This window comes from Heptranchias perlo, chromosome 32, assembly GCF_035084215.1.
Source record: "Heptranchias perlo isolate sHepPer1 chromosome 32, sHepPer1.hap1, whole genome shotgun sequence".
NCBI classification, from domain to species: domain Eukaryota; kingdom Metazoa; phylum Chordata; class Chondrichthyes; order Hexanchiformes; family Hexanchidae; genus Heptranchias; species Heptranchias perlo.
Window position 1 is genome coordinate 19,386,340 of NC_090356.1, and position 27,511 is coordinate 19,413,850.

Below are 27,511 nucleotides of genomic sequence, written 5' to 3' on the forward strand. Positions count from 1 at the left end.
TTAACCCCGGTTTAACATTAAACTATATTGTAATTTATGATTTAACTTGAATTTTGCTTTGAATATGAAACTAGACGCCTTGCGGCCTCAGAAGTGGATTGTGGGCGAACTTTTCCCCCTCTGCCAGATGCAATGGATTAGCCCCGCGCATACCGGACGTTGTCCGGCTAGAGAAAGGTTCCGGGTAAGTGAATAAACAAAAAAACTAAATATTGAAGATGCTGGAAATCCGAAAATAAAAACAGGAAAAAAGATGGACACACACAGCAGGTAAGGTAGCATCCGTGGAGAAACAGTAGTCGACGTTTTAAGCCGATGGCCCTTCCTCAAGGCAAGTAAGTGAGTGAGTCAGTAAATGAGTCCGGCACTCGCGCAGGAGGGAACTGTTATACCTCCCCAATTGTTATTGTCGGGACTATTAACGGAGGGACCAGTAGTGTCTGGCGTTGCTGTTAGAAACCATGTGGAAGCAGCGGTAAGAAATAGGCCGATAATTGGGGGAAAAGAGGGAGACCTGGTCCAAGAGAGGGAGAGAGAAGTAGGGAGCTGGGAGAGTGAGTGAGGCTCATGTTGAGAAGGGAGAGGGCGCTCCTGCTTTTCCACTGATCTGATGCTCCGTTTATTTATTTGTAACGATAATTATAAACCGCAGGGCTGGGGAGTCACACTCGGAGCTGCTGCTTTATTCAGCTGTAAATGGATGGGGTAATGCAGTGAATGAGACACTCGGCTTTCACCCTCAGGACCTGGGTACACATCCAGCTCAAACTGATGGAATGAAAATCTCCCCTGCCCACCTATAGTAAAGGTCATATGTGAAATGAGTTTTAGGTATGCAGAGGAGATTCACCAGGATGTTACCAGGGCTGGAGCGCTTCAGCTATGAAGAGAGACTGGGAAGATTGGGTTTGTTTTCCTTGGAGCAGAGGAGGCTGAGGGGGGACATGATTGAGGTGTACAAAATTATGAGGGGCACAGATAGGATGGATACTAAGGAGCTTTTTCCCTTCGTTGAGGGTTCTATAACAAGGGGACATAGATTCAAGGTAAAAGGCGGGAGGTTTAGAGGGGATTTGAGAAAGAACTTTTTCACCCAGAGGGTGGTTAGAGTCTGGAACTCACTGCCTGAAAGGGTTGTGGAGGCAGGAACCCTCACAACATTCAAGAAGCATTTGGATGAGCACTTGAAATGCCATAGCATACAAGGCTACGGACCAAATGCTGGAATATGGGATTAGAGTAGACAGGGCTTGATGGCTGGCGCGGACACGATGGGCCGAAGGGCCTCTATCCGTGCTGTATAACTCTATCATAGTAGGTACAGCACAGGAGGAGGCCATTCGGCCCATCGTGCCTGAGCCGGCTATTTGAAAGAGCTATCCAGTTAGTCCCATTCCCCTGCTCTTTCCCTATAGCCCCATAAATATTTTTCCTTCAAGTGTTTATCTAATTCCCTTTTGAAAGTTACTATTCAATCTGCTTCCACCACCCTTTCAGGCAGTGCATTCCAGATCATAATAACTTGTTGCGTAAAAAGAATTCTCCTCATCAGTGGGGAAATTCTTTTGCCAATTACCTTAAATCTCTTATGCGCTCAAAGGCATTGACACCTTTCCTAAAGTGTGGTGCCCAGAATTGAACACAATACTCCAGCTGCGGCCTAACCAGTGTTTTATAAATATTTAGCATAACTTTCTTGCTTTTGTACTCTATACCTGTATTAATAAAGCCCAAGGTCCTATATGTTTTTTTAACCGCCTTCTCAACTTGTCCTGCCACCTTCAAAGATTTGTGTATACACCCTCGTGCCGCTTTGTTCCTGCACTCTCTTTAAACTTGTACCATTTAGTTTATATTGCCTCTCCTCACTCTTCCTACCAAAATATATCACTTCACGCTTCTTGGCATTAAATTTGAACTGCCATGTGTTTGCCCATTTCACCAGTTTGTCTATGTCATTATTTGCTACATTTGAGTTTTGTGTCATCTGCAAACTTTGAAATTATACCCAAGTCCAGGGCATTAATATATATCAAAAAGAGTTGTCGTCCTAATACTGACCCCTGGGGAGCACCACTATATACTTCCCTCCAGTCTGGAAAAACAACCATTCACCATTACACTCTGCTTTCTGTCCCTTAGCCAATTTTGGTATCCATGCTATCACTGTCCCTTTACTCCCATGGGCTTTAATTTTGCTAACCAGTCTATTATATGGTACTTTATCAAATGCTTTTGAAAGTCCATATACACAACATCAACCGCACTGCCCTCATCAATCCTCTCTGTTACTTCACCACTCAGCCTGTGGGCCCCTACCCTTTCCAATGGGTAGGGGTCCACAGCACAAAACTTCCTCATTTGGCACTAAGAATACTACAACAACTTGCTTTTATATAGCACCTTTAAGGTAGTAAAACGCCCCAAGGCGTTTCACAGGAACATAATCAAATAAAATTTGACACTGTACCACGTAAGGAGGTACTAGGACAAGTAATCAAAAGCTTGGTCAAAGAGGTAGATTTTAAGGAGCGTCTTAAAGGATGGGAGAGAGAGGTGGATTGGTTTAGGGAGGGAATTCCAGAACATAGGGCCAACACATCTGAAGGCACAGCTGCCATTGGTGGAGTGATGAAAATTGGGGATGCGCAAGAAGCCAGAATTGGAGGAGCACAGAGATCTCAGAGGGTTGTAGGGCTGGAGGAGCTTACAGAGATAGGGAGGGCGAGGCCATGGAGAGATTTGAAAACTAGGATGAGAATTTGAAAAGCGAGGTGTTGCTGTACCGGGAGCCAATAAGAACATAAGAGATAGGAGTAGGCCATTCGGCCCTTCAAGCCTGCTCTGCCATTCAGTGAGATCATGGTTGATCTGATTCTGGCCTCAACTCCACTTTCCTGCCTATTCCCCATATCCTTTGACTCCTTTGCTGATCAAAAATTTGTCCAACTCAGCCTTGAATATATTCAATGACTCAGCCTCCACTGCTCTTTGGGGCAAAGAATTCCAAAGGTTCACAACCCTCTGAAAGAAGAAATTTCTCCTCATCTTTGTCTTAAATGGGCAATCCCTTATTCTGAGACTATGTCCCCTAGTTCTAGATTTCCCCTATGAGAGGAAACATCCTCTCAGCATTTACCCAGCCAAGCCCCCTCAGAATCTTATATGTTTCAATAAGATCTCCCCTCATTCTTCTAAACTCCAGTGAGTATAGGCCCAACCTGCTCAATCTTTCCTCATAAGAAAACCCTTCCATACCCGGAATCAACCTCGTGAACCTTCTCTGAACTGCCTCCAATGCAAGTATATCCTTCCTTAAATAAGGGGATCAAAACTGTACGCAGTACTCTAGGTATGGTCTCACCAGCACCCTGTACAATTGTAGCAAGACTTCCCTGCTTTTATACTCTATCTCCCTCAGAATAAAGGCCAATATTCCATTTGCCTTCCCAATTACTTGCTGCACCTGCATGCTAACTTTTTGTGTTTCATGTATGAGGACACCCAAATCCCTCTGTACTGCAGCATTCTGTAGTCTTTCTCCATTTATATAATATTTTGCTTTTTTATTCTTCCTACCAAAATGGATGACATCACATTTTCCCACATTATACTCCATCTGCCAAAGTTTTGCCTACTCGCTTAACCTATCTATATCCCTTTGCAGACACTTTGTGTCCTCCTCACAACTTACTTTTCCACCTATCTTTGTATCATCAGCAAATTTGGCCACAGTACACTTGTTTCCTTCATCCAAGTCATTGATATAGATTGTAAATAGTTGAGGCCCCAGCATTGATCCCTGTGGCACCCCACTGGTTACAGATTGCCATCCTGGAAATGACCCCATTATCCCGACTCTGCTTTCTGCCAATCCTCTATCCATGCTAATATATTACCCCTAACACCATGAGCAATGTAGATCAGCGAGCACAGGGGCAATGGGTAAACAGGACTTGGTGCAAGTTAAGATGTAGGCAGCAGAGTTTTGGATGAGCTCAAATTTATGGAGGGTGAAAGGTGGGAGGCTGGCCAGGAGATCATTGGAATAGTCAAGTCTAGAGGTAACAAAGGCATGGATGAGGGTTTCAGCAGCAGATGAGCTGAGGCAGGGGTGGAGACGGGCGATGTTATGGAGGTGAAAGTAGGTGGTCTTTACAGGGGGCTTTATTCTGTAACTAACTGCTGTACCTTGTCAGTGAATACTTATTCTATGTAAATGAGCACAAAATTCTGCAGAATAATATAAATCTAGGAAGATGTAAATCTGACCAGCTTCTGTACCAGTGTCATTATGCATGGGAAGAACAGGATGTTATCCAAGAGTCTGTACTTCTGAATCTGCCAATGTTGAATTTGTCTGTGGCTTTATTTTTGAATTATTGTCCACTTTGCAGGGGGTCCAGTAGAAAGAAGCTCCAGCAGCAGCAGGTGGAGGATGACAGTGATGACTCTCAGGCCTACAGCAAATTACTAAATCCAGATATTGTGAGTATTATAGGGATGGGTACATTTCTTAAATGACATAGGGTGAGCTCATATATTTAGCAATTTGAATTGATCATCTTGTGATTTTAAATCCTACAGATCTACAGCTGCTTGGGGAGAAAGGATTTTTAGGGAGTTTTTCTAGTTATCTACTCAAAAATCAAATCTGTTATGTAAACCATCTACTGACTGGTTACAGAACATCATTATTAGATAGCTAGAAGTAGATTGTTAGTTTGTCCATCAAGAGAATGGTGTATTTTGATAGGGATAAAAAATACTTGGATTTGTATAGCACCCAAAGATGTTGATACATCTCAAAGTGCTTCACACAATGAACTATTCTGACTATTATGTAGACACACAGCAGCGATTCTGCACCAGCAACATCCCACAAGCTGCAATGGGATAAATGACCAGTTAATTCTTTTAAGTGATGTTGATTGAAGGAGCGCGGTTGCCTAGGACAACAACTACAACAACTTGCATTTATATAGCACCTTTAACGTAGTAAAAATGTTCCACTGTGCTTCATGGGAGTGTAATCAGACAACGTTTGATACTGAGCCACGTAAGAGATATTAGGACACATGACCAAAAGCTTGGCCAAAGAAGTAGGTTTTAAGGAGCAACTTATAGGAGGAGAAAGACGTGGCGAGGTTTAGGGAGGGACATCCAGAGCTTAGCGCCTGGGCAGCTGAAGGCACAGCCGCCAATGGTGATGTGATCAAATCGGGGATGCGCAGGAGGCCATAATTGGACACCCAAAGAACTCCCTGCTCTTCTTTAACTTGTCGCCGAACTATCAGAACTAACAAGTGACGGTATTGATGTTCAAATGCAATTGGTCGCACCCACCCTGCATAAATTGCAACTTGTCCAAATTATAGCCGCCCGTATCCTGTCACGTACTAAGTTCAGTTCACTCATCACACCCACCCTCGCTGACCTACACTAGCCCCCACACCGTGCATTCAGTTTAAAATCCCAGTCCTCATCGTCAAACACCTGCAGAGCTTCACTCCATCCAATCTCTGCAACCTCCTCCAGCTATACATCTCCTCCCGCAACTTTCGGTCCTCCGGCTCTGACCTCCAGTGCATCCCCCTCCCCTTCCCTCCTCAGAAGACTAACACGGGACGCAACCAACAGAGTACCCGTCGTCGTCCAGTACTTCCCCGGAGCGGAGAAACTACGCCATGTTCTCCGCAGCCTTCAACATGTCATCAATGACGACGAACACCTTGCTATGGCCATCGCCACACCTCCACTACTCGCCTTTAAACAGCCACCCAACCTCAAATAGACTATCGTTCGCAGCAAATTACCCAGCTTTTAGGAGAACAGCGTCCACGACACCACACAACCCTGCCACGGTAACTTCTGCAAGACATGCCAGATCATCGACACAGATACCACCATCACATGAGAGGACACCACCCACCAGGTGCATGGTTCATACTCCTGTGACTCGGCCAACGTTGTCTACCTCATACGCTGCAGGAAAGGATGCCCCGGAGCATGGTACATTGGTGAGACCATGCAGACACTGCGACAATGGATGAACGGACACCGCGCAACAATCGCCAGACAGGAGGGTTCCCTCCCAGTCGGGGAACACTTCAGCAGTCAGGGACATTCAGCCACCAACCTTCGGGTAAGCGTTCTCCAAGGCGGCCTTCGAGACACACGACAACGCAAAATCGGCGAGCAGAAATTGATAGCCAAGTTCCGCACCCATGAGGACGGCCTCAACCGGGATCTTGGGTTCATGTCACGCTACACGTTACCCCACCAGCGAACAAAAGCTATCTGTTTTTAATATAATGGGTCATTTGCTGGCTTTCTCTGCCTTCCGGATGTTTCTGCCTCTCTCTCTCTTTTTTTTCCTGTTTGTTTTTTTGTTGAATGTGTATTCGGGGGTTCTGTAGGTGACACCTCTCTGTCTGAACACGGTGATTGCCTTGGCAACGGGCAGTTGCAGGGGCAGTCTGTAAACACCATGTATTGTTCTGTGATGTATAAATGCGTAGGCTTCAAGGAGCTCCTGACATTTACCTGAGGAAGGAGGAAGCCTCCGAAAGCTTGTAGATTTCAAATAAAAATCGTTGGACTATAACTTGGTGTTGTAAAATTGTTTACAATTGTCAACCCCAGTCCATCACCGGCATCTCCACATCATGGCTTCCCTTCAACATCATTGATGGCAAAGCTTTCAGTCGCTTCTGCCCTACTTTCCGGATATCTGTCACTAAACCTTTTGCCCTGTCTACTTCTTGGTCCTCCTTTAAACACCTTGTCAAAGTCACCTCCCCAAGCTCTCCCATGGCTTGATTTTTTTCCATTTATTATTTCTTTGTAAAGTGCCTCGGGATGTTTTGTACGTTGAAAGTGCTTCGTTACTTCAAGTTGCTAATCCCAAGAGCTTTTTTGTGGTACAAGTTTTATTTGAGATGTGCTCCTAAGGGGGAAATACAGGACACTGTTCTCAGACATTCGGAATTATCCTTTGATGATGTTTTTGTATTGAATAGAATTATTTTATAGCCACACTGCTGTTTTCTGCTCCATGCTGTACTCCATTTTGAGAGTAATTCAAAAGTGGACGGAACTCCCACCCCGAGGATGATTTAGAATTTCTTGAGGTTGAGTTAGCAATAAAACCCATGGCAGCTATTGACGTGTCTCTGTGTTCGCAGGTTGTCAAGTCTATATGAAGGTTCATGTAAATAGTAAAATTGGCTTCTAGGAACAAAACAGAAACACCCCTTTAATACCCCTTAGATGAAAGTTTAAATTACATTTAATGTAGCAATAGGGTGTACAACAGTGTAGCTGGGGAGGTGGCGAGCAAACGCTTACTCAGAAGGGGTCATACTTGTACCCTTTCTGGCAACTGTGATAGAGGCCTGGGCTTAGGTTGCTAGTCCCACACTTTCAGTCGGTGTTATTTGGCTGAGAGAAGCCAAGGAAACTGGAATGGAAATAGATATCTTAAAGACCTGAATCAGTTAAATGATTAATAAAGTTCTCTAAGTGTGTGTGATTGCCTGGTTTATGCTGCTGCAATGGCATTCCAAATTATCAACCATCCTCGAACTTTCCATTGTCAGTTTTCTCCCAATACGGTGCTTCTAACCAATTGGCTGCATATTGGGGTCGGCTACGATATGTGCAATTGTAACAATGAAATGGAATGTGGGGGACGAGCAGTTCTGTTTGGCGTGAAAGCTCTTATTTCTTTCTTCTCCCCTTGTAGAATTCCTCCGAATATTATAATGATGATGTGGATGAATTTCATGAGAAGAAGCTCACGGTGAGTTTGAGACATTACACGTGTCCATAACCTTTTGCAGTCAAGAAAATAGTATATTACTAACACAGATGCAATTTTATGTGTGTGTTAATCGATCTCCCATAGTATTGCTCGTGGGGAGTCAAGACAAGTATAATCTTAAGGTGAATCAGGGTTATGGGCAGGTGCGGGACAATAATCGAAGTTCTGTTGTAACTTATTGTCAAGCAGAACTTATAACAATTTGGGAAGCAGAAAGTAGAGTTGGTTGGGGCATAGGAATTTCTCTACAAGCTGGAAGGTGCAAAGCCATGATACTACAGTGCCACTACTAGAGGGAGGGTATAGTTAAAGTATGACAATTTTACATTGGCAGTTACCATTACAAATGTGGACATAAGAATTTATGATTATGTGTGACTAAAATGTAACAACAGAATGTACGGTTTCGAAGACAGTGCGCTGAGACATCAGGTTTTTAAAATATAGATGGATGCACATAGTATGTTGTCCTGTGATTAGATTTGTGTATTGTTTCACTTTGAAAAATCTGTAATAGTGAGTCTTTACCTCCTCGGGATTTCTCTGTATAGAGTGGGGAAGGGGGAAGCATTTTTATAGAAGGTAATTTTTAAGGAACACAGAATATTCCCATTTGCTAAATAAAGAGTTTTTCAACAAAAGGAGGAGTATATGGTGCTTTGATGTTCTGGGTGCAGACTTTTTAAGCCTGGATAATCCTTACTGTCAGTGGTAACAGCGACATTTTGTGTTACAGAAGCTGCTGGCAGATGGAGTCGTGCTAGACGGTGCGAGTGAAGACTCAGCGGGTGAGGTGGGTGTGACCAACTCTATTGGGCTGACAATGAACCCTGTGGGGGCTGCAGGAGCTCTCAAAACATATTATTGAATTGTTTCTTAATCCCCTGTTGACAAAGAAAAAACATTTCCAAAAAATCTTGCAGTGCATCCTCTTTGAGATGGGACAGCAAGATTTAACTGGAAAGAAAGAATGACTCATTTATTTGGTACCTTTCATGATCTCAGGATGTCCCAAAACGCTTTACAGCCAATTAAGTACTTTTGAAGTATAGTCACGTAATGTAGGAAATGCGGCAGCCAATTTGTGCACAGCAAGCACCCACAAACAGCAATGTGATAATGACCAAACAATCTGTTTTTGTAATGTTGGTTGAAGGATAAATATTGGCTAGGATACCAGGGAGAGCTCCACTGCTCCTCTTTGAATATTGCTGTGGGATCTTTTGCATCCATCTGAGAGGGCAGACAGGGCCTCGGTTTAATCTCCCATTCAAAAGACGGCACCGCAGACAGTGCAGCACTCCCTCATTACTGCACTGAAGTGTCAGCCTAGATTTTGTGCTCAAGTCTCTGGAGTAGGGCTTGAACCTATAACCTTCTGACTAGGAGGCGAGCGTGTTACCTCTGAGCCACGGCTGATATGGAAGGTGATGTGTCCATACAAGGCAAATCTGGTGATCTGATTTTTGTCCATGATCAGCTAATAGTTACTTCTGCGAAATCCTAGACTCCATTGGAAGGTAGAGTTGGGTTTCCTGTTCTGTGAATTCCTGGCATTTAGAACATCAGGTGGTGGAACCTCTTGGATCAGCTGAGGTAGTACCACTGCCACCTGTCAGACACTACTAAGTACTACATGAATGTTTCTGCCACTTGAGGCATTTGTCAGGCCCTTTATAAATTTCCCTTCTTCCCATCTGTCTCATAATCTTAATGTCATACTTCTTGATTTACCTCATCTTCTCTCCCTACACTTTTCAGCTTTGGTGGTATGTTGCACTGTGGAACTTGACTCTTCACAGGGTATGAATTAAAAGGAAACTGTCCTTGGGTTCTTGTATTTGTTTCTACCGTTTCCATTGTATAGTGCCATCATCTCTACTTACCCAAGTTTATTATGTGGCATAAATATATTACGATTGAAATTATTGTAGTGACAATTAACCAATTAGCAATTTTTTCCCTAATTTTTGCTATTTGATCTTATTGTGTCCTTTTTAAACAGGAGGAGGTGATGCCCCTGGAGGTTCCTGACTCTGATGAAGATGAGGATGAGGAGGAAGATGAGGAAGAGGTTGACATGGATAGTGACCTTGAGGGCAAATCAGAGGCTGGTCAGTATAGTGCTGTAATGCATCAGATTTTATATTATTCGTCCAAGTTCCAACAAAACTAATCCATCACTTTCCACCTCCCCATTCTAGAATTACATTGGGCTAGGATCACTTCCAATGAGGGAAAACCCGGTATGATTGCGGGGAGAGGATAGATGAATTGGTCCAGGGCCGTAGTGTCAAAATATCAAGTGCTGGGCTACACTCAGTCTTGTACTTTCTCCCACTAGCTTTTATGAAGCTCTGTTCACAGGTGCTGTAGCAACCTCTAGTGACAGAAACTGCATCCTGCAATACAAGAAGTAAATAGAACTGAGCACTCCACAGTAATCCATCTAATTTTAAACAGATGCCTTTTACATGTCTGGCTGCTCTTTTAAGAGACAGATTCCTGACTGAGGAGTGGGTTACCATTCTCATTTCTTCATGTTGAAGAAATGATACCAGCTGTTGCATCCATCACATATTACTTTTTATTAAATTCTACAAGATTTTCTTGTACATGCTTATGAATTATCTGACCTGGAAGTCCGCAGCCCTGCCTAAAACTGTACTTGGTGAAGTACCAGAAACTGTTCTGCTGTAAGTACTGAATTATTTCCTTTACAGTAAAACTCATTCTTGCTTCACTTGGTTTTATTTTGCAGGCCTCCCAAACGTGTTGGCCTGGGGCCAGAAGAAGAAGGCATATTACAATACAGACTATATCGACGAGCTTCCTCGTAAGTGCAGTCATTTTCTCTCGTGATCCATCTTCAACAAGGAGGGAAAGATTTCCTCCACACACTGCATGTAACAGAATCGTAAACCAGTTCCTTATAGACAAATTTCTGATTTTTTAAATATACACCACAGAGAGCATCTCTTCCCCACCTTTAGAATCTAAAAAGTGAAATTAAAAATATGAAATGTATAGCAAATCCATTATCATCGGTTAGAGAAAACAGATTCATGTTTTGGATGGAGACCCTTCATCAAAACTGACATAACACTGAAGTCGCTGGCTATGCCATTCAGTGTGAGCTGAGCTGTGCCAGGTTGTACTCATTCAGTTGTTCCCAGGCTGGTTTATGCTCTTGGAATATGACCCGAGGTGGTTTGTATGAGCACCAGTGAGAATGGAGTCAGCGTGTGTGTTGATACTGAGCATCATTGAAAGTCACAACAAATATATTTACACTCATTGGAAGCTATTTATCAGACCCTATGATATCTCAAAACTTGGCTTTCAATGGGGACGCATTCCCCCTTACATGTTCGGTAACATAAGGGAGTTTCCAGGTTTACTCACTTCTTCTCATTTTCCAGTACTAGAGGTTAAACCTCCCATGTTTTAGTGCACAGTTCTCTACCTCTCAATCAGTCTATTATTGTCCTCTTACTTCTGTAGCTGTTAAATGACTGTTCAGTAAGGAATCCTGTACCTCCATGTTCCCGGGAAGACTCCTTGTTGGGGTTGTGTTTTTTTAAGTGAAGGGTAAGTTTAAGACAGATAAGACAGCCTGGACTCTGGAATCATGGGGGGACATTTAGGGTTGGTATTCTGGAAAGATGGGATCAAATGGGACGATGTACCTTCTTCATCTGCAGCTATCTTCTGATTAGTGCTGTGCATGTCAATTGAACTGCAATGAGAATCCACCATAGCACACAGTAGGCTCCAAACACAAGAGTGTCCATTGTCACTTCTCACAACCCCAGAGATGAAACATATTGGGTCTGACTTGCAGAGTCCCTCAACAACCAGCCTTTTGGAACCAATAGATGTTGATCCTGGATGCAAGTCTGGGACCATGAAGGTGTTTTTTTTGCTTGAAGTCCCACTTGTCTCTGGGTGACATGCTCGCAGTGTTTGCAGTTCTCTGCCAGTGGTGCTGGGAGGTGTGTGAAAGCAGCAAGCAGCTGACTCTGAATTCCCTTTCTTCATGGTGGCACAGCTGAGATCAAGCCTATGTGGTGTGTCATTGCACTTTGCTCCAAGCTTTGCAAATGTTTTAACTGTAATGTCTTCCCTTTGACATGAGAATCCTCTACCGGTCCTGGAAAGTTATAATCTCGCACTTTCTGTTTTTACCTCAGCATGCTGGTGAGCATTTACTGGTGTAAGCAGAGAGATGCAGGAGTTTATCATGGTGAGATTCTCAGTATCAGGCTGTTTACACACTTGCAGGTGGCAAGGGTCAGGAGGAGGCATTGGCAGAGGCTGAGGAGGAGGAACAGGAGGCTCTGAATATTCAGAAACGGCTGGCAGAGAATCTGACCGAGGATGACTTTGGACTCGACCTTCTTCAGGTAACCAACAGCGGAGACCAAGGAGATTGGGGTGTGAAAGAGGTTTTGGCACCAGATTCAGTGTGTTAAGTTAGCTCATATTAAAGGAGAATTATCAATGTGGGTGCAGATTCCCCTCCATTTTCCTCCTTACCCCACCCACCCCATCAATCCCCACCCCTCCCTCCCACCCCATCAATCCCCACCCCTCCCTCCCACCCATCAATCCCCACCCTCCCTCCCACCCCATCAATCCCCACCCCCTCCCACCCCCCCATCAATCCCACCCCTCCCTCCCCCTCCCTGCCCATCAATCCCCCCCCCCCATCAATCCCCCACCCCCCATCAATCCCCACCCCTCCCTCCCTCCCCATCAATCCCCACCCCTCCCTCCCCATCAATCCCCACCCCTCCCTCCCTCCCCATCAATCCCACCCCTCCCTCCCTCCCCATCAATCCCCACCCCTCCCTCCCTCCCCATCAATCCCCACCCCTCCCTCCCTCCCATCAATCCCCACCCCTCCCTCCCTCCCCATCAATCCCCACCCCTCCCTCCCTCCCCATCAATCCCCACCCCTCCCTCCCTCCCCATCAATCCCCACCCCTCCCTCCCTCCCCATCAATCCCCACCCCTCCCTCCCTCCCCATCAATCCCCACCCCTCCCTCCCTCCCTCCCCCCCTCCCCCCCTCCCTCCCCCCTCCCTCCCTCCCTCCCTCCCCCCCCTCCCCCCCTCCCCATCAATCCCCACCCCTCCCTCCCTCCCCATCAATCCCCACCCCTCCCTCCCCCTCCCCCCTTCCCTCCCTCCCCCTCCCCCCTTCCCTCCCTCCCCCTCCCCCTCCCTCCCCCCTTCCCTCCCCCTCCCCCCTTCCCTCCCTCCCCCTCCCCCTCCCTCCCCCCTTCCCTCCCCCTCCCTCCCCCCTCCCTCCCTCCCCCCCCTCCCTCCCTCCCTCCCTCCCCCCCCTCCCTCCCTCCCTCCCCCCCCCCCACCCCTCCCTCCCTCCCTCCCCCCCCCCCCACCCCTCCTCCCTCCCTCCCCCCCCCCCCACCCCTCCCTCCCTCCCTCCCCCCCCCCCACCCCTCCCTCCCCATCAATCCCACCCCTCCCTCCCCATCAATCCCCACCCCTCCCTCCCCATCAATCCCCACCCCTCCCTCCCCATCAACCCCACCCCTCCTCCCCATCAATCCCCACCCCTCCCTCCCTCCCCATCATCCCCTCCCTCCCACCCCATCAACCCCACCCCTCCTCCCTCCCCATCAATCCCCTCCCTCCCTCCCCATCAATCCCCTCCCTCCCTCCCCATCAATCCCCTCCCTCCCTCCCCATCAATCCCCTCCCTCCCTCCCCATCAATCCCCACCCCTCCCTCCCTCCCTCCCCCCCTCCCTCCCCCCCTCCCTCCCTCCCTCCCCCCCCTCCCTCCCTCCCTCCCCCCCCCCCTCCCTCCCCCCCCCCTCCCTCCCTCCCTCCCCCCCCCCTCCCTCCCTCCCTCCCCCCTCCCCCCCCCCCTCCCCCCCCCCCTCCCACCCTCCCTCCCCCCCTCCCCCCCCCCCCTCCCTCCCTCCCTCCCCCCCTCCCTCCCCATCAATCCCCACCCCTCCCCCCCTCCCTCCCCATCAATCCCCACCCCTCCCCCCCTCCCTCCCCATCAATCCCCACCCCACCCTCCCTCCCTCCCTCCCCATCAATCCCCACCCCTCCCTCCCCCCCTCCCCATCAATCCCCTCCCTCCCCATCAATCCCCTCCCTCCCCATCAATCCCCTCCCTCCCCATCAACCCCTCCCTCCCCAACAATCCCCTCCCTCCCCATCAATCCCCCCTCCCTCCCCATCAATCCCCTCCCCCCCTCCCCATCAATCCCCCCCCCCCTCCCCATCAATCCCCACCCCCCCTCCCCATCAATCCCCTCCCCCCCTCCCCATCAATCCCCTCCCCCCCTCCCCATCAATCCCCTCCCCCCCTCCCCATCAATCCCCTCCCCCCCTCCCCATCAATCCCCTCCCCCCCTCCCCATCAATCCCCTCCCCCCCCCCCATCAATCCCCTCCCCCCCTCCCCATCAATCCCCTCCCCCCTCCCCATCAATCCCCTCCCCCCTCCCCATCAATCCCCTCCCCCCTCCCCATCAATCCCCTCCCCATCAATCCCCTCCCCATCAATCCCCTCCCCATCAATCCCCTCCCCATCAATCCCCTCCCCATCAATCCCCTCCCCATCAATCCCCTCCCCATCAATCCCCTCCCCATCAATCCCCTCCCCCCCTCCCCATCAATCCCCTCCCTCCCCATCAATCCCCACCCCTCCCTCCCTCCCTCCCCCCCTCCCTCCCTCCCCCCCTCCCTCCCTCCCTCCCTCCCTCCCTCCCCCCCCCCTCCCTCCCTCCCCCCCCCCTCCCTTCCCCCCCCCCTCCCTCCCTCCCCATCAATCCACACCCCTCCCTCCCTCCCTCCCCATCAATCCCCACCCCTCCCCCCCCCTCCCCCCCCCTCCCCCCCCTCCCCCCCTCCCCCCCTCCCTCCCCCCTCCCTCCCCATCAATCCCCACCCCCTCCCTCCCCATCAATCCCCACCCCTCCCTCCCCATCAATCCCCACCCTCCCTCCCCCCCTCCCCATCAATCCCCACCCACCCCTCCCTCCCTCCCCACCCACCCCTCCCTCCCCTCCCCACCCACCCCTCCCCACCCACCCCTCCCTCCCCACCCCTCCCTCCCTCCCTCCCTCCCCACCCACCCCTCCCTCCCTCCCCATCAATCCCCACCCCTCCCTCCCCCCCCCTCCCCATCAATCCCCACCCCTCCCTCCCTCCCTCCCCATCAATCCCCACCCCTCCCTCCCTCCCTCCCTCCCCATCAATCCCCACCCCTCCCTCCCTCCCCACCCCTCCCTCCCCACCCCTCCCTCCCTCCCTCCCCATCAATCCCCACCCCTCCCTCCCTCCCCATCAATCCCCACCCCTCCCTCCCTCCCTCCCTCCCCATCAATCCCCTCCCCTCCCTCCCTCCCTCCCTCCCTCCCCATCAATCCCCACCCCTCCCTCCCTCCCTCCCTCCCCATCAATCCCCACCCCTCCCTCCCTCCCTCCCTCCCATCAATCCCCACCCCTCCCTCCCTCCCCATCAATCCCCACCCCTCCCTCCCCCCCTCCCCATCAATCCCCACCCCTCCCTCCCCCCCTCCCCATCAATCCCCACCCCTCCCTCCCCCCCTCCCCATCAATCCCCACCCCTCCCTCCCCCCCTCCCCATCAATCCCCACCCCTCCCTCCCCCCCTCCCCATCAATCCCCACCCCTCCCTCCCCATCAATCCCCACCCCTCCCCCTCCCCCCCACCCCTCCCCCTCCCCCCCTCCCCTCCCCCCCTCCCCCTCCCCCCCCTCCCCTCCCCCTCCCCCCCCTCCCCCCCTCCCCCTCCTCCCCCTCCCCCCCGTCCCCCCCTCCCCCTCCCCCCCGTCCCCCCCTCCCTCCTCCCCTCCCCACCCCTCCCCCCACTCCTCCCCACCCCACCCCCCCCCTCCTCCCCACCCCACCCCCCCCCTCCTCCCCACCCCTCCCCCCCCCTCCTCCCCACCCCTCCTCCCCACCCCTCCCCCCCACCCCTCCCCATTAATCCACAGGAAATTGTTCCCCCTCAACTTATTTTTTGACTTAATTGAAGTATTGTTTGACCACTTGATGTCTTTGGTGTGTTTCTTTAGTAAGTAGTTCAAAAAAGAGTATTGTTCTAAGCTTTCTACTTCCTCTCCTCCCCACCACTGGGTTTGAGGTGCGTCTCCAGTGGGGCTGGACTTTCATCTGCTTTTGCAATGCTTGCTTGACGTCAGCCATATTTCTGTCATTCATTGTCTTTGCAATGTGTCCAACCACATATAGGCAGATGTAGTTTGTTCTGGTGGAACTGACCCGTGGAAAGTAATGGGAAGGCAGGAACAAGGCACAATGCTTTCCTGAGTTAATGTCTGCACCTGCCTGTCTGATCTGCCAAAAAAGTCAGCGTGGGGGGAGGTTGAAAGCCCAGGCCACTATGTCCTGTAATGTGGGATCCAGCCATGGGTCATCCTGACAATTTCAGATTTCTTTGCAATTTTCATTCTCTGTGTTTAAACACAATTTGTGGGTTTATATTGGGTAGCATTGTCTCTGCAGTCTAACTGTAAGACTTGCTATGTTAAGTGCTATTTAATGATCTGATGAACCAACATTTGCTCTAGTGTCCCTTTTCAGACAATCATTAGAAAAGGCATCAGAACAGTCTGGAATGTCTCAGTCTATCCAACCTTTCCCTATAAGTCAAACCATCAAGTCCCGGTAGCATCCTAGTAAATCTTTTCTGCACTCTTTCTAGTTTAATAATATCCTTTCTATAATAGGGTGACCAGAACTGTACACAGTATTCCAAGTGTGGCCTTACTAATGTCTTGTACAACTTCAACAAGACATCCCAACTCCTGTATTTAATGTTTTGACCAATGAAACCAAGCATGCTGAATGCCTTCTTCACCACCCTATCCACCTGTGACTCCACTTTCAAGGAGCTATGAACCTGTACTCCTAGATCTCTTTGTTCTATAACTCTCCCCAACGCCCTACCATTAACGGAGTAGATCCTGGCCCGATTCGCTCTACCAAAATGCATCACCTCACATTTATCTAAATTAAACTCCATCTGCCATTCATCGGCCCAGTGGCCCAATTTATCAAGATCCCGTTGCAATCCTAGATAACCTTCTTCACTGTCCACAATGCCACCAATCTTGGTGTCATCTGCAAACTTACTAACCATGCCTCCTAAATTCTCATCCAAATCATTAATATAAATAACAAATAACAGCGGACCCAGCACCGATCCCTGAGATATCCTGCCAACACTCGCTATCTACACACACAGATGAAGAACAAGCAGTGGAGTGCGGTATCCTGAGGGCTGCCAGCACCTGAGACTGTATCTCAAAGGAGTCAAGATTTTCAAGAAAGGCAGCTGTGGGGGGGGGGGGTCAGATTTTATTATTTCATGGAGTGTTCTTGTGATAGGCATTTGCTCAGGAACGGGAAGCAGAGAAAGGGACAGAAAAGGATCAGAAAATCAAAAAAGATTTGAAGAAAATGTCCCAGAAAGAGAAGATGAAACTGCTGAAGAAAGAATCACCAGAGCTTCTGGAACTCATCCAGGATTTTAAAGCAAAGGTCAGCAAAACTTCTAAAGCTGTTCTTAAGTTTATTCATCTGTTTCACTATGTTTTCTGGATGATGTTAGATGGTATATAGAAAGGATTAAAATAAATAAATCTTAAAGTACAATAAAATAGTAAAAAATGTGCCAGGAGTTGTGCAGCCAAAAATGATTTCACTGGGAGCTCCTCATTTGTGATGTAAAGAACAGTAAGTTGATCATTAATGGGAATTGGATAGTGCTTTCCAGTAAGGATTTCCAGAGCACTCTGCAGTGGTAAGATGCAAATTCAGGCCTGCTGTCCTTACTGCATTCCAAGCCTCCTCTGATCTGTGAACAGAGGCTGGGTAAGTTTCCCAAACAGGAGGGAGTCGCTTGGCTGATAAGACCACTAGATGAGAAGAAGACACCTGACCTCTCGGGTAGGGATGGTGTATGAAGTTAGGAAAAGGAGTGAAATTACCTGAAATTGAATCTTGACTTTATTACACAGGATTTGCCTCTTTCCAACTTTGTGGTCAGTTAGTTTGTTATTGGGGATTAGTAGTGTACCCAGTTGGTCTCTTGATGTTCTTTTAATCTGAGTTCAGTACTTCTGGCCTTCTTTCTTTTACTGAAACAGCTGTGATAAGGAAAAATTGGCTGCAGCTCACTGTTTTCAGGGAAGCACAGATTTGGTGTTACTGCATTACTTTTACAAAAAATCACTCAAGAATAGTTGAATTTATAAAAAAAAATGCATCCTGGATAAGATGCAAATTTGGCTGTCAAGTGTACAGCCTCTGAAATTTGAAATTGTGCTCCCAACTTTCTTTTCCCCTTCATATAAAGGTATCTGACTTTTGTAACAGAAGAAATGTTCTTCTTATGAGGACAAAGCTTGGGCATTCTTGTTTTAGGTACTTACGTGCTAATTGTTAGGACTGTGGCTTGATAGTAAGACTACCTGTGCTAAATTTCTCTGAGAAGTAGTAAGTTAGTTTCTGATTTGTCTCTTGCAGCTTGCAGAATTGAGGGATGAGCTGCAGCCACTGATGGAGATGGTGCAGAGTGGGAGGATACCTGCAGGGAAGGTATGATGGGAACAAAATAAAATAGAAGCCTGCCATAGGTGGAAGGGCTGGGAAAAGAGGGTGTACAGACTGCCAGAATAGTATTGAAATAATTGTTTTCCCTTTATTCACAGGGTGCCAACTATGTGCAGACAAAGTACCACCTTTACCTGAAGTAAGTTTCTTTGGCAGTACTTTGGAGAGTCGTTGTCCTTTCCGGAGAATGATGGGGTGGGAGATCAAGCAGCTGCTTTTAATGCAGGATTGTCCAATAAGTTACCCACTAACCACATGTGGCCAATTGGAAATACAGATGTGGCTAATTGCATTTGTGATCAGTAAATAGAAAGAGTAATCCATATCGTTGTTGGATATGTGATCTCAATACTCCTATTCACACGGCGTATGCATGTGTACTTGAACCTTTTTGTGCATTTGTTGGTAAGATGAAAAGCAGAGTTGTGCAAGTTTTTTTTAATCGTTGTATGTTCTTTACTTGCTTGGTTACTGCCTGTTGGTTATCGGCTAAAATGGTGTGTGACGTGGGTGAAAATGCCGGACATTAGCGCCATAGAAACACCAACATTGTATGAAGAGGAGAGCTGTCATTGTGGAATAACCACTGATGAGGGAAAATTGGGATTTCTGGTATTGTGTCTGAGAACTATATATTTAATATACTATGTAGGGGTAGGAAGTACTGTACATAGAAAATACTCTGCACTCCTATTAGTAATGTCTCAAATGTCTGAGATTTTCCACACTGCACTTCTTCTGTTTAAACTTTTTTTTGATGTCCTTGTTAATGAGATGTCTCTGATCTACAGTTACTGCACAAACATCAGTTTTTACTTGGTTCTGAAGGCAAAGCGGATCCCAGTGCACAACCACCCAGTGATCGAGAGATTGCTCACCTACAGAAATGTGAGTATTGCGCTGTTTAACTGCCCCGGGGTCTTTAGTATTTTGAAGCGATTTGTTACCTCCCTTTTACTGTTTTCCTTGCACCTCACACTATCCCTGGCTAAACCAGGGGACAGCCTGTGCTCAGGTTTCTATCCGTGTCATTCAAAACCTAGTTATTAGGCAGTGAATAAGACTAACCCAGGGATTCTTCCTTCTGATTGTTTATTCCCTCCTTCCCTCCCGACCCTCACCTCCTCCTCCCCCCACCACCCAACCATCATCAAACTCAATGACATATTTAATTCACTGAGCAAGAAACCCCCCCCCGGTTGGGTTACTGAAAAATCCATAATGATACCCAGTGGATGGGCATGGGAGGTTCCCAGCTAATCTGGGGAGAAACAATGCCTGGGTTTAAAAACAAATTGTACAGACTTCTCTTTAACTGTCTGTTTTTTCCTTGCAGCTGATCAATGACTTGATTGGAGTGGATGAAAAGCTGTCATCTGAAATCCAGCAGCTTTTGAGCCAGGTTAGTCAAGAGCAAGGATCGGTTACGAAAAAAGATCAACTCGCCTCCGAGGTGAAGAAAGCCCCGACTGGACTGAGCAAACAACCAAATGCTGGACAAAGAACAGAAAGAAAGGTGAGGATGGAGGAGGCTTTCAGAGATTAGCAGATACCGAACCAAGATTTGGGGAACGAACTGTTACTGTTGTGTAAAATGTACAAAGTTTGAACATGTGGCTTAAGGGTGGCACGGAGCGGCGTCTAGGACTGTGATGACTGTATTTTCATATAAGTTTATTGTTGAAGCTAAAATTCTAGTTTTAGTGAATTCTGACAGACTGAATCTGTCCCTTACTGCATATAGGACATTGGATTTAATAATTGGAAACTTCAATTTAAAAATTTTCCCAGCTTGTGTTAATTTGATTCATCCTTCAACCCTATTTTAGACTTCTTTCTCCCCTGCCACAGGAAGTAAGTTACATAAATTGGAGTGCCCAATGTACACTCCCAGGCCTTGTTAGTATCAGACAGTGAGACAGAAAACAGTCATAAAAGCTGCACTGTATCAAAGAAAGACTCAGATTACGGGAATAACAGAATAGCACAGCAGCGAGAAGCCACACATTAGAAGATAATTCACCCCAACTGAGTTTAGTTCCCCTTTAAATGGATTTTCCCAATGTTTTGGGAAGAGAGTGGGGATTAAATATTAACACAGGGATGTCTTTCTCTAAGCGTTGCTTTGAATGGGTATGTTTAGCTCACTGAATAGGTTTTTCTGCCTTTCCATGTATTCTTGAGTTTACGGGATTAATGTTTTGATGCAGGTAACTGATCCGCTAGTTTCTGGGGACTCGGAGTCTGATGCGGATGAAGAAGCAGCATTCCAATATTACAAGGAAATGGAGGAGAGGCTGACCCAGAAGAGAAAGAGGAAAATGCAACAGGACGGGTACTGATCGTTTATACGCAGAGTATGCATGCACATCAATATATTTAAAAACAGCTCCTGGATTAAGGCGCCCTCATATCAGGAGAATGACTGTCGGGGTCTGCACTGCACGAGAGTGAACTCCCTCAGTTATTTAGTGGGGAAAGGAATTCATGTAGTGTTAAGTCAAACGGAAGAAAAAAAACATGAGCTAACTTGGGGGGTGGGTAGAAGATTAGCAATTCAATCAGGAATGCATTAGTAATAAGGGACTCCATAGTTAGAGGGGTGGATATTATCTTTGCAATCTAAACTGGGAGTCCCAGATGTTTTGAAATATTTTGGAAGGACTGTAAAAGATTATGGAAGAGTAGGGAGAGCAGCCACTCTCGTGGTCCACGTGGGAGCTGACAATATAGGGAGGGATAAAAGGCCTGAAATCCAGCAAAAGGAGTTTAGAAGATAAAGAAACTGGTTTAGGACCAAGACTTCAGGGGTGGTAATTTCCGGATTATTCCTCCAGCCTTATGTTAGAATGGGAGATTAGGGAGCTCAACACATAAGGAGTGGTGACGGGAATTTTATAGGGCATTGGCACCAGTTCTGGGGAAGCTGAAAGCTATTCTGCAAAGATGGGCGACATCCATACAGGAAGGGAGCAAATGAACTGGCATAATGGATAAATAGGAAAGTGAAGAGTCATTTAAACTAGGAAGGAGGGAGGAGGGCAGGGAAAATAAAAGCAAACAGCAAGTAGAGATGGTAGAAATAGATGAGGTAAATATACAAATAAAATTTAGCGAAAAGGATAGTATGCAGAAGGAATAAAAAGAGTGAAGGAGGAAAATCAAATCGACCACTTATAAACAGGGACAAGACTGAGATAAATGAACGAGCTGTTAGTTAAAGCAGCAGCTTGAAATTCAGACAAGAAAAAGATAGAAGTGCATGTATTGCAGTGCTCAGACTGCGGGAAATAAATGAGGGAATTAGAAGCAACTGTATCATAGGAAAATATAGATTTAATAGTACTAACAGCAACTTGGCTGCAAACTAGACATGAGTAGTAAAATAATGGGTTATAATATTTTTAGGAGGGTCACAAGTGATAAGGAAGGAGGAATGGTGGCACTATTGGTGAAGAAGGAAATATATGCTGTAGAGAGGATTGATCTATACTAAAAAGAGATTCAGACAGAGTTGATTATGGTTCAAGATCAAAGATAAAAAAGGGATTGTTACCTTAGTGGGGTTGTACTACACACCCCCCCTAATAGTTGTGAGAGGGAAATGGAAGAGGAAATCTGTAGACCGATCAAGGAGATGAGCAGGAGTAACAAAATTATTGTTCTAGGAGATTTTAATTACCCATTCATTGATTGATTGGGACAGGCAGGGAGTTATGGGAGAAAAAGGAATGGAATTCCTAATATATGTGTAGGTCTGCTTGGAGCAGTATGTTCATATGCCTGTAGGTGGAGCAACATTGCTAGATGTAGTTATGAGTAACGAAGTAGATGAGTTAAATGTGGGTGAGCACCTCAGGAGTAGTGACCATAATATGATGAGGTTTAAGGTCCAAATAGAAACAGTAAAAGTTAGTACAAAAACAACGGCACCAGATTAGAATTGGGCAGGTTTTAGAAAGATAAGGAGTGAGCTAGCTGAGGTGAGATGGAAAGAGAATTTGGCACAGGGGACTGTAGATAACAATGGGATATTTTTTAAAAGGAGATTGCAAAGTTGCAGAATAAATATATATCATTTTAAACAAAAAGAGACTACAAGTTTCAGAATGGCATGGATAAATAGGTTGGAAACAAACTAAACTTGAAGAGGGCATATGAAGCCTATAGGGTTATGCTACAAATAAGAGAATACAATAAAATAAGGAGGTTAAGAAAGAGATAATGAACGCAAGGTGGGAGCATGAGGTGAGAATCTGAAATATTAGAAAGAACAGTAAATTATTCTACAAATAAATCAGTAAAAAGAGAATTGTTAAATGAGAGGTGGGATCCCTGAGAGGAGAGGATAGTTAGTTAGTAGAGAATAACTGGAAATCGGCACGGATATTTAACAAGTACTTTGCTTCAGTTTTACAAAAGAGAATATTGGGAAGGAGGTAAATCTTGAATTAGTTAAAAGCAAGATGAGAGACATTATAATAAATAAAAGGGAAGTATTAGAGAATGTGAGTTAAAGGAGTAAAAAGTGCCAGGACCTGACATCCATGAATCCTGAGGGAAATGGGGGAAGAAATAGCAGAAGCCTTGGAAATTATATTTCTGGGTTTTATTGAGTGTGGATGTGTGATGGAGGACAGGAGAGCGGCCAGTGTAATATCCATTTTCAAAAGGAAGACAGGTAATTACAGGCCAGTTAGTTTATCATCTGTGGTATGGAAAATTTTGACATTTTTAACTAAAAATTAACTTACTAAATATCCAGATGAAGAGAAAATAAGAATCAGCCGCCAACATGGATTTCAGAAAGGAAGTTCACGCTCAACAAACTTGATATAATGTTTTAAGGAGGTGACAGATATGCTGGAGGCAGAAATGCAGTAGATGTGGTGTACATGGACTTTCAGAAAGTCTTTGACAAGGCACCTCACAGGACACTATTGGAGAAGAGTAAGGGGTATGGAATTAGGGGGAGAGTAGCAACTTGAATTAAAAACCGATTTTGAAGAGAGGAATCTTAGCGAAGGAACTAAGGAAAGTTTCTCACGGTGGTTGAAAGTAGGTAGAGGTGTCTCACAGTGTTCTGTTCTAGGACTCCTTCTGTTCACTGTAATTAGGGATTTGGATTTAGGGCTAGAGTGAGCTGCCCAAATTTGCAGACAATACTAAAATTGGAGGCATTGTAAGTAATTCCGAGGACCAAAGGAAGCTGCAAAGGGTATTGATAAGATGATGGAATGGTCAAAAAAGTGAGAGATGGGATTCAATGTCGGTAAATGTGAGGTGGTACATCTTGGTTAAAAAAAATAATTATGCTACAAATGGGGGAAAGCTGGGTGATGTGGAAGAGCAGAGGGATTTGGGGGATCAGGTTCACAACATTAAAAGCAGTGGATATGGCCATAAAGAAAACTAATGGGAGTCTGGGTTTTATGGCAAGAGGTATTGAATATTCAAGTTGTGGTGTAATGGTAAATCTATAAAAAGCTTTAGTAAGATAACAGTTGGATTACTGAGTGCAGTTTTGGGCTCTACTATGGGAAGGATGTTGAGGCTATAAAGAGGGTACAGCGCAGATTCGCTAGGATGCTGGCTGGTACGAGGAAATATAAATATGAAAAAAGACTTGAAAAATTGGGGCTGTTTTTGTAAGAACAGAGGTTGAGTGATGATTTGATAGATGTTTAAAATTATAAAGGGATGGGACACAGTAGATAGACAGAGACTGGTTCCAATGATTGAGCGAGTCGAAAACCATGGGACATAGATGTAAGATTAAATGTAAGTGTTTTAGGACCGAGAGCAGGGGAAACATTTTTTACACACAGTTGTTGTGGAATGCACAATTAGAGTTAGTGATTGAAGTAGACCAATGTCAACAGTTAAGAATAGGTTAGATAGATGGTTGAAGGAAAGGTGAATAAAGGGAGATGGGATCAGGGTGGCCACATGGCAATAATACCACTGGTAGTGTGGAGGATAGACACCAAGACGGACTGGTTGGGCCGATGGCCTGTTTCCGTGTTGTAATTCCTATATAATTCTCAGGTTTGATTCTTGGGCAAGGCAAAAGGGACAAAACATTTTGTTTTAGCGTCCTTAAGGCAGAGAAGAGAGAAGAAAATCAGCCACACTGCATCAGAGAAAGGCTCAGGTAACAACGAAAAAGCCATAAATTAGGAGATAATTCACCATAACAAGATGTGGTTCTCCTTTAAATGGATTTTTCTGGCTGGTCAATGTTCTTGCTCCTTGCTGGAATATTTTTGAACATGGGACAAAGGGCTGAATTGGGCTTGTCTGTGGTCTCGTTCTGCATTCAGATCAAAGAAGCAGCACCTGGGTGGGTGTTGGGGAGAGGTAATTCAGTTGAGAAATAATGTACGGTCATGCTAGTTTCTTCCAAACCTGATTTGGCCCCAGTCAGCTGGAACGTCCCCCGCCCCCCCACCCCCTCCGTGATATTCATTACAGTGTCTGAAATGTTGATGTATTCAAATGGCAGTAACATTGGGTTTTGTATTTCAGTTATGAGGACAGTGCTGTGGTAAAGGAAACGTTTGGTTCAGATGGAAAGAGAAAGATCACATACCAGGTTTCTATTTTCTCTGTAATATCGTGTTATAGGTTGTTATTTATCTGCTTTAGGGCTGTGCTTTTAACCTTTTCTCTGGACCTACCAGACCCTGTATAGTACTTAAATCTTAATACTACTTTTCCTGTCTCCTTGAGTTTATATTGATGAGGATTGATTATTCAATTTAAAAAAAACATTTAAAACACTAAATCTCCACTTATCAAAAGGCCAGAGAGGCAGTCCATACTCAGCTTTTGCTGTTGTATAACATGCTACGAGGAAGTGTGCAAATGGCACTTCAGGGGTTAGTCTGTATTTCCTCCTTGTGGGAGGGAAGCCCCTTGTTTTCCAACTGTCTGGTTGGATTGGAGCTTCCAATGTGGAGAATCCCAGGTCACCATGAGCAGAATAACCAGTATGAACATGCAATGTAATCATACCTTTGTAACAGAAAATTGAATCTTTGTGGTACTGGATATTATAAATTTGGTAGTCACATTCACGTCTTATGTGCTCTTGTGCAGAAGGTGAACTCTGAAAGGCATTTTAATCTTTAGTTGAGCAACTGACATAAAACATGCCCATTACACTGGGTCTGGAGATCATAATGCATGCTGCTGCCCCAGTTGTTACGTATTCAACTGTTATAGATAGCCTTTTTAATTCACAGACTATTTGATTACAAAGATCTGTTATTGTAACCCTGTCTGACAAAATCTTCTCTTGGGTGCTCACTAATCTTTACACGGTCCTTGCAGATCGCCAAGAATAAAGGTCTTACGCCCCGAAGGAAAAAGATTGATCGTAATCCTCGAGTCAAGCACCGAGAGAAATTCAGGAGAGCTAAAATCCGACGGAAGGGACAGGTGAGTGAAGGAGCCCTTTGGCAGTTAAGAGTTGTTGAGAATGTTTTTTTTTAAGTTAAAGGTCATTAACATCTTTTAAATGATTTAAGTTCGGCTGTGGGAGTGTCTCAGCTGTGAGTTACCAGCAGGATACCAGACATTCTTAGCGAATAAAACTAGAAATGGCTCCCCTGATGGTTGCTTTTGTAGAAATTTCCCTGTGAATAACCTACTGTTTCTAGCATGGTACCATAAAGGGTAGTGCTCAATGGTGCAGTATTGAATCAGTACTGTGTACAATTCTTGTTCTGTGCTGCAGTTGAGATATCTTAGTTTTGGAGATGCTACAGCAAGGGGCGAAACCTGGAATTGAGCCCTAAACTATGAGAAGAGGCTCCAGAAAGGATTGTACTTGAGAAGGCTCAAGGCAGATTTTATTATAAGCGTACAGACAAACTGAAAGATTAATTATAGTCAAAAGCTATGGGAAAAGGGGGTTATGAGATCACTTGGCAAAGTGCATAAAGCAGAACCCCCTAGTTCATTGGAATACAATATTCATACGGGAGACTGAGGAGCCAAGGAGCAGGAGAGAAACAGCACACCCAGGTGATCCTGCACTGACTGAAACATTTGAGAATGGTTATTTATATTGAATCCACATTTCTGGGAATTGACTTCTAACTATGTCCTAGCGAATCATACCTCAGTAATATATAGTAACCTCAAAATGGGCTATTCTTTCAGATTTCCCCCAAAATTTAAAGGCACAGCTACGTTTTGGTGTTGCAGTCTCTCCCGTGAGCCCAATGCCACAATTTGTTTACATCAGTCAATGAGAGGTTTTATTTTTACAGGTACGCGAGGTCCGTAGAGAGGCACGCCGTTATGGCGGTGAGCTGTCAGGTATCCGTGCCGGAGTTAAGAAGAGCATCAAGCTTCAGTGATCTTGCTGCCTGCTATCAGACACCTGCAATTTGGAAACCAAGGGAACACCCGCTCTGCCTCTTTGTAATGTATTTATAGTTTAATAAAGAATTTGTACATTTTTACTGTCTGTTTATAACCTGTTGGTAAAGCAGAAGTACTGATTAATGGACTCATGGACAATGTTAACTATAAGTTAATAAATTATATTTATGCATAAGTTAAGGATGGTGGTGTACAATCACCTTTAACCCCATATATAATGCTCACTACAATAGGAACTGCAGCTTAGAAATTACTTCGTGATAGGTAAGTGCTCAGACACTATCATTTATGTTAACAGTTATGTTATTGTGCAGCTTTTGTGCTGGCTGAACATTAAAGGTATCCACAGATGCTGCCTGACTTGCTGAGCTTTTCCAGCATTTTCTGTTTTTATAGGGAGAGGTTGGATAGACTGAGACTTTTTTCCCTGGAGAGTAGGAGGTTTAGGGGTGATCTTATAGAAGTCTATAAAATAATGAGGGGCATAGAAAAGGTAGATAGTCAAAATCTTTTCTCAAAGGTAGGGGAGTCTATAACGAGGGGGCATAGATTTAAGGTGAGAGGGGAGAGATACAAAAGGGTCCAGAGGGGCAATTTTTTCACTCAAAGGGTGGTGAGTGTCTGGAACGAGCTGCCAGAGGCAGCA

The 27,511-nt window shown here is 46.0% G+C and overlaps 1 protein-coding gene across 2 annotated transcripts; it reads left to right on the forward strand.

The window, feature by feature from the left end:
• The first annotated feature begins 212 nt into the window (after positions 1 to 212).
• Positions 213 to 26,942, forward strand: utp3 (UTP3 small subunit processome component). 2 transcript variants are annotated; one of them, XM_067970566.1, is made up of 16 exons: positions 213 to 270; positions 4,398 to 4,488; positions 7,748 to 7,804; positions 8,562 to 8,618; positions 9,831 to 9,939; positions 10,587 to 10,661; positions 12,110 to 12,231; positions 17,245 to 17,397; positions 18,385 to 18,456; positions 18,570 to 18,610; positions 19,263 to 19,359; positions 19,808 to 19,987; positions 20,682 to 20,806; positions 25,000 to 25,066; positions 25,807 to 25,914; positions 26,751 to 26,942. In XM_067970566.1, the coding sequence occupies exons 1-16, from the start codon at positions 254 to 256 to the stop codon at positions 26,838 to 26,840; spliced, it is 1,461 nt and encodes a 486-aa protein (XP_067826667.1). In that variant the 5' UTR covers positions 213 to 253; the 3' UTR covers positions 26,841 to 26,942. The 2 variants fall into 2 exon arrangements, with proteins under 2 accessions (XP_067826667.1, XP_067826668.1); XM_067970567.1 differs by lacking the exon at positions 213 to 270 and adding an exon at positions 412 to 475.
• Positions 26,943 to 27,511: the final 569 nt, after the last annotated feature.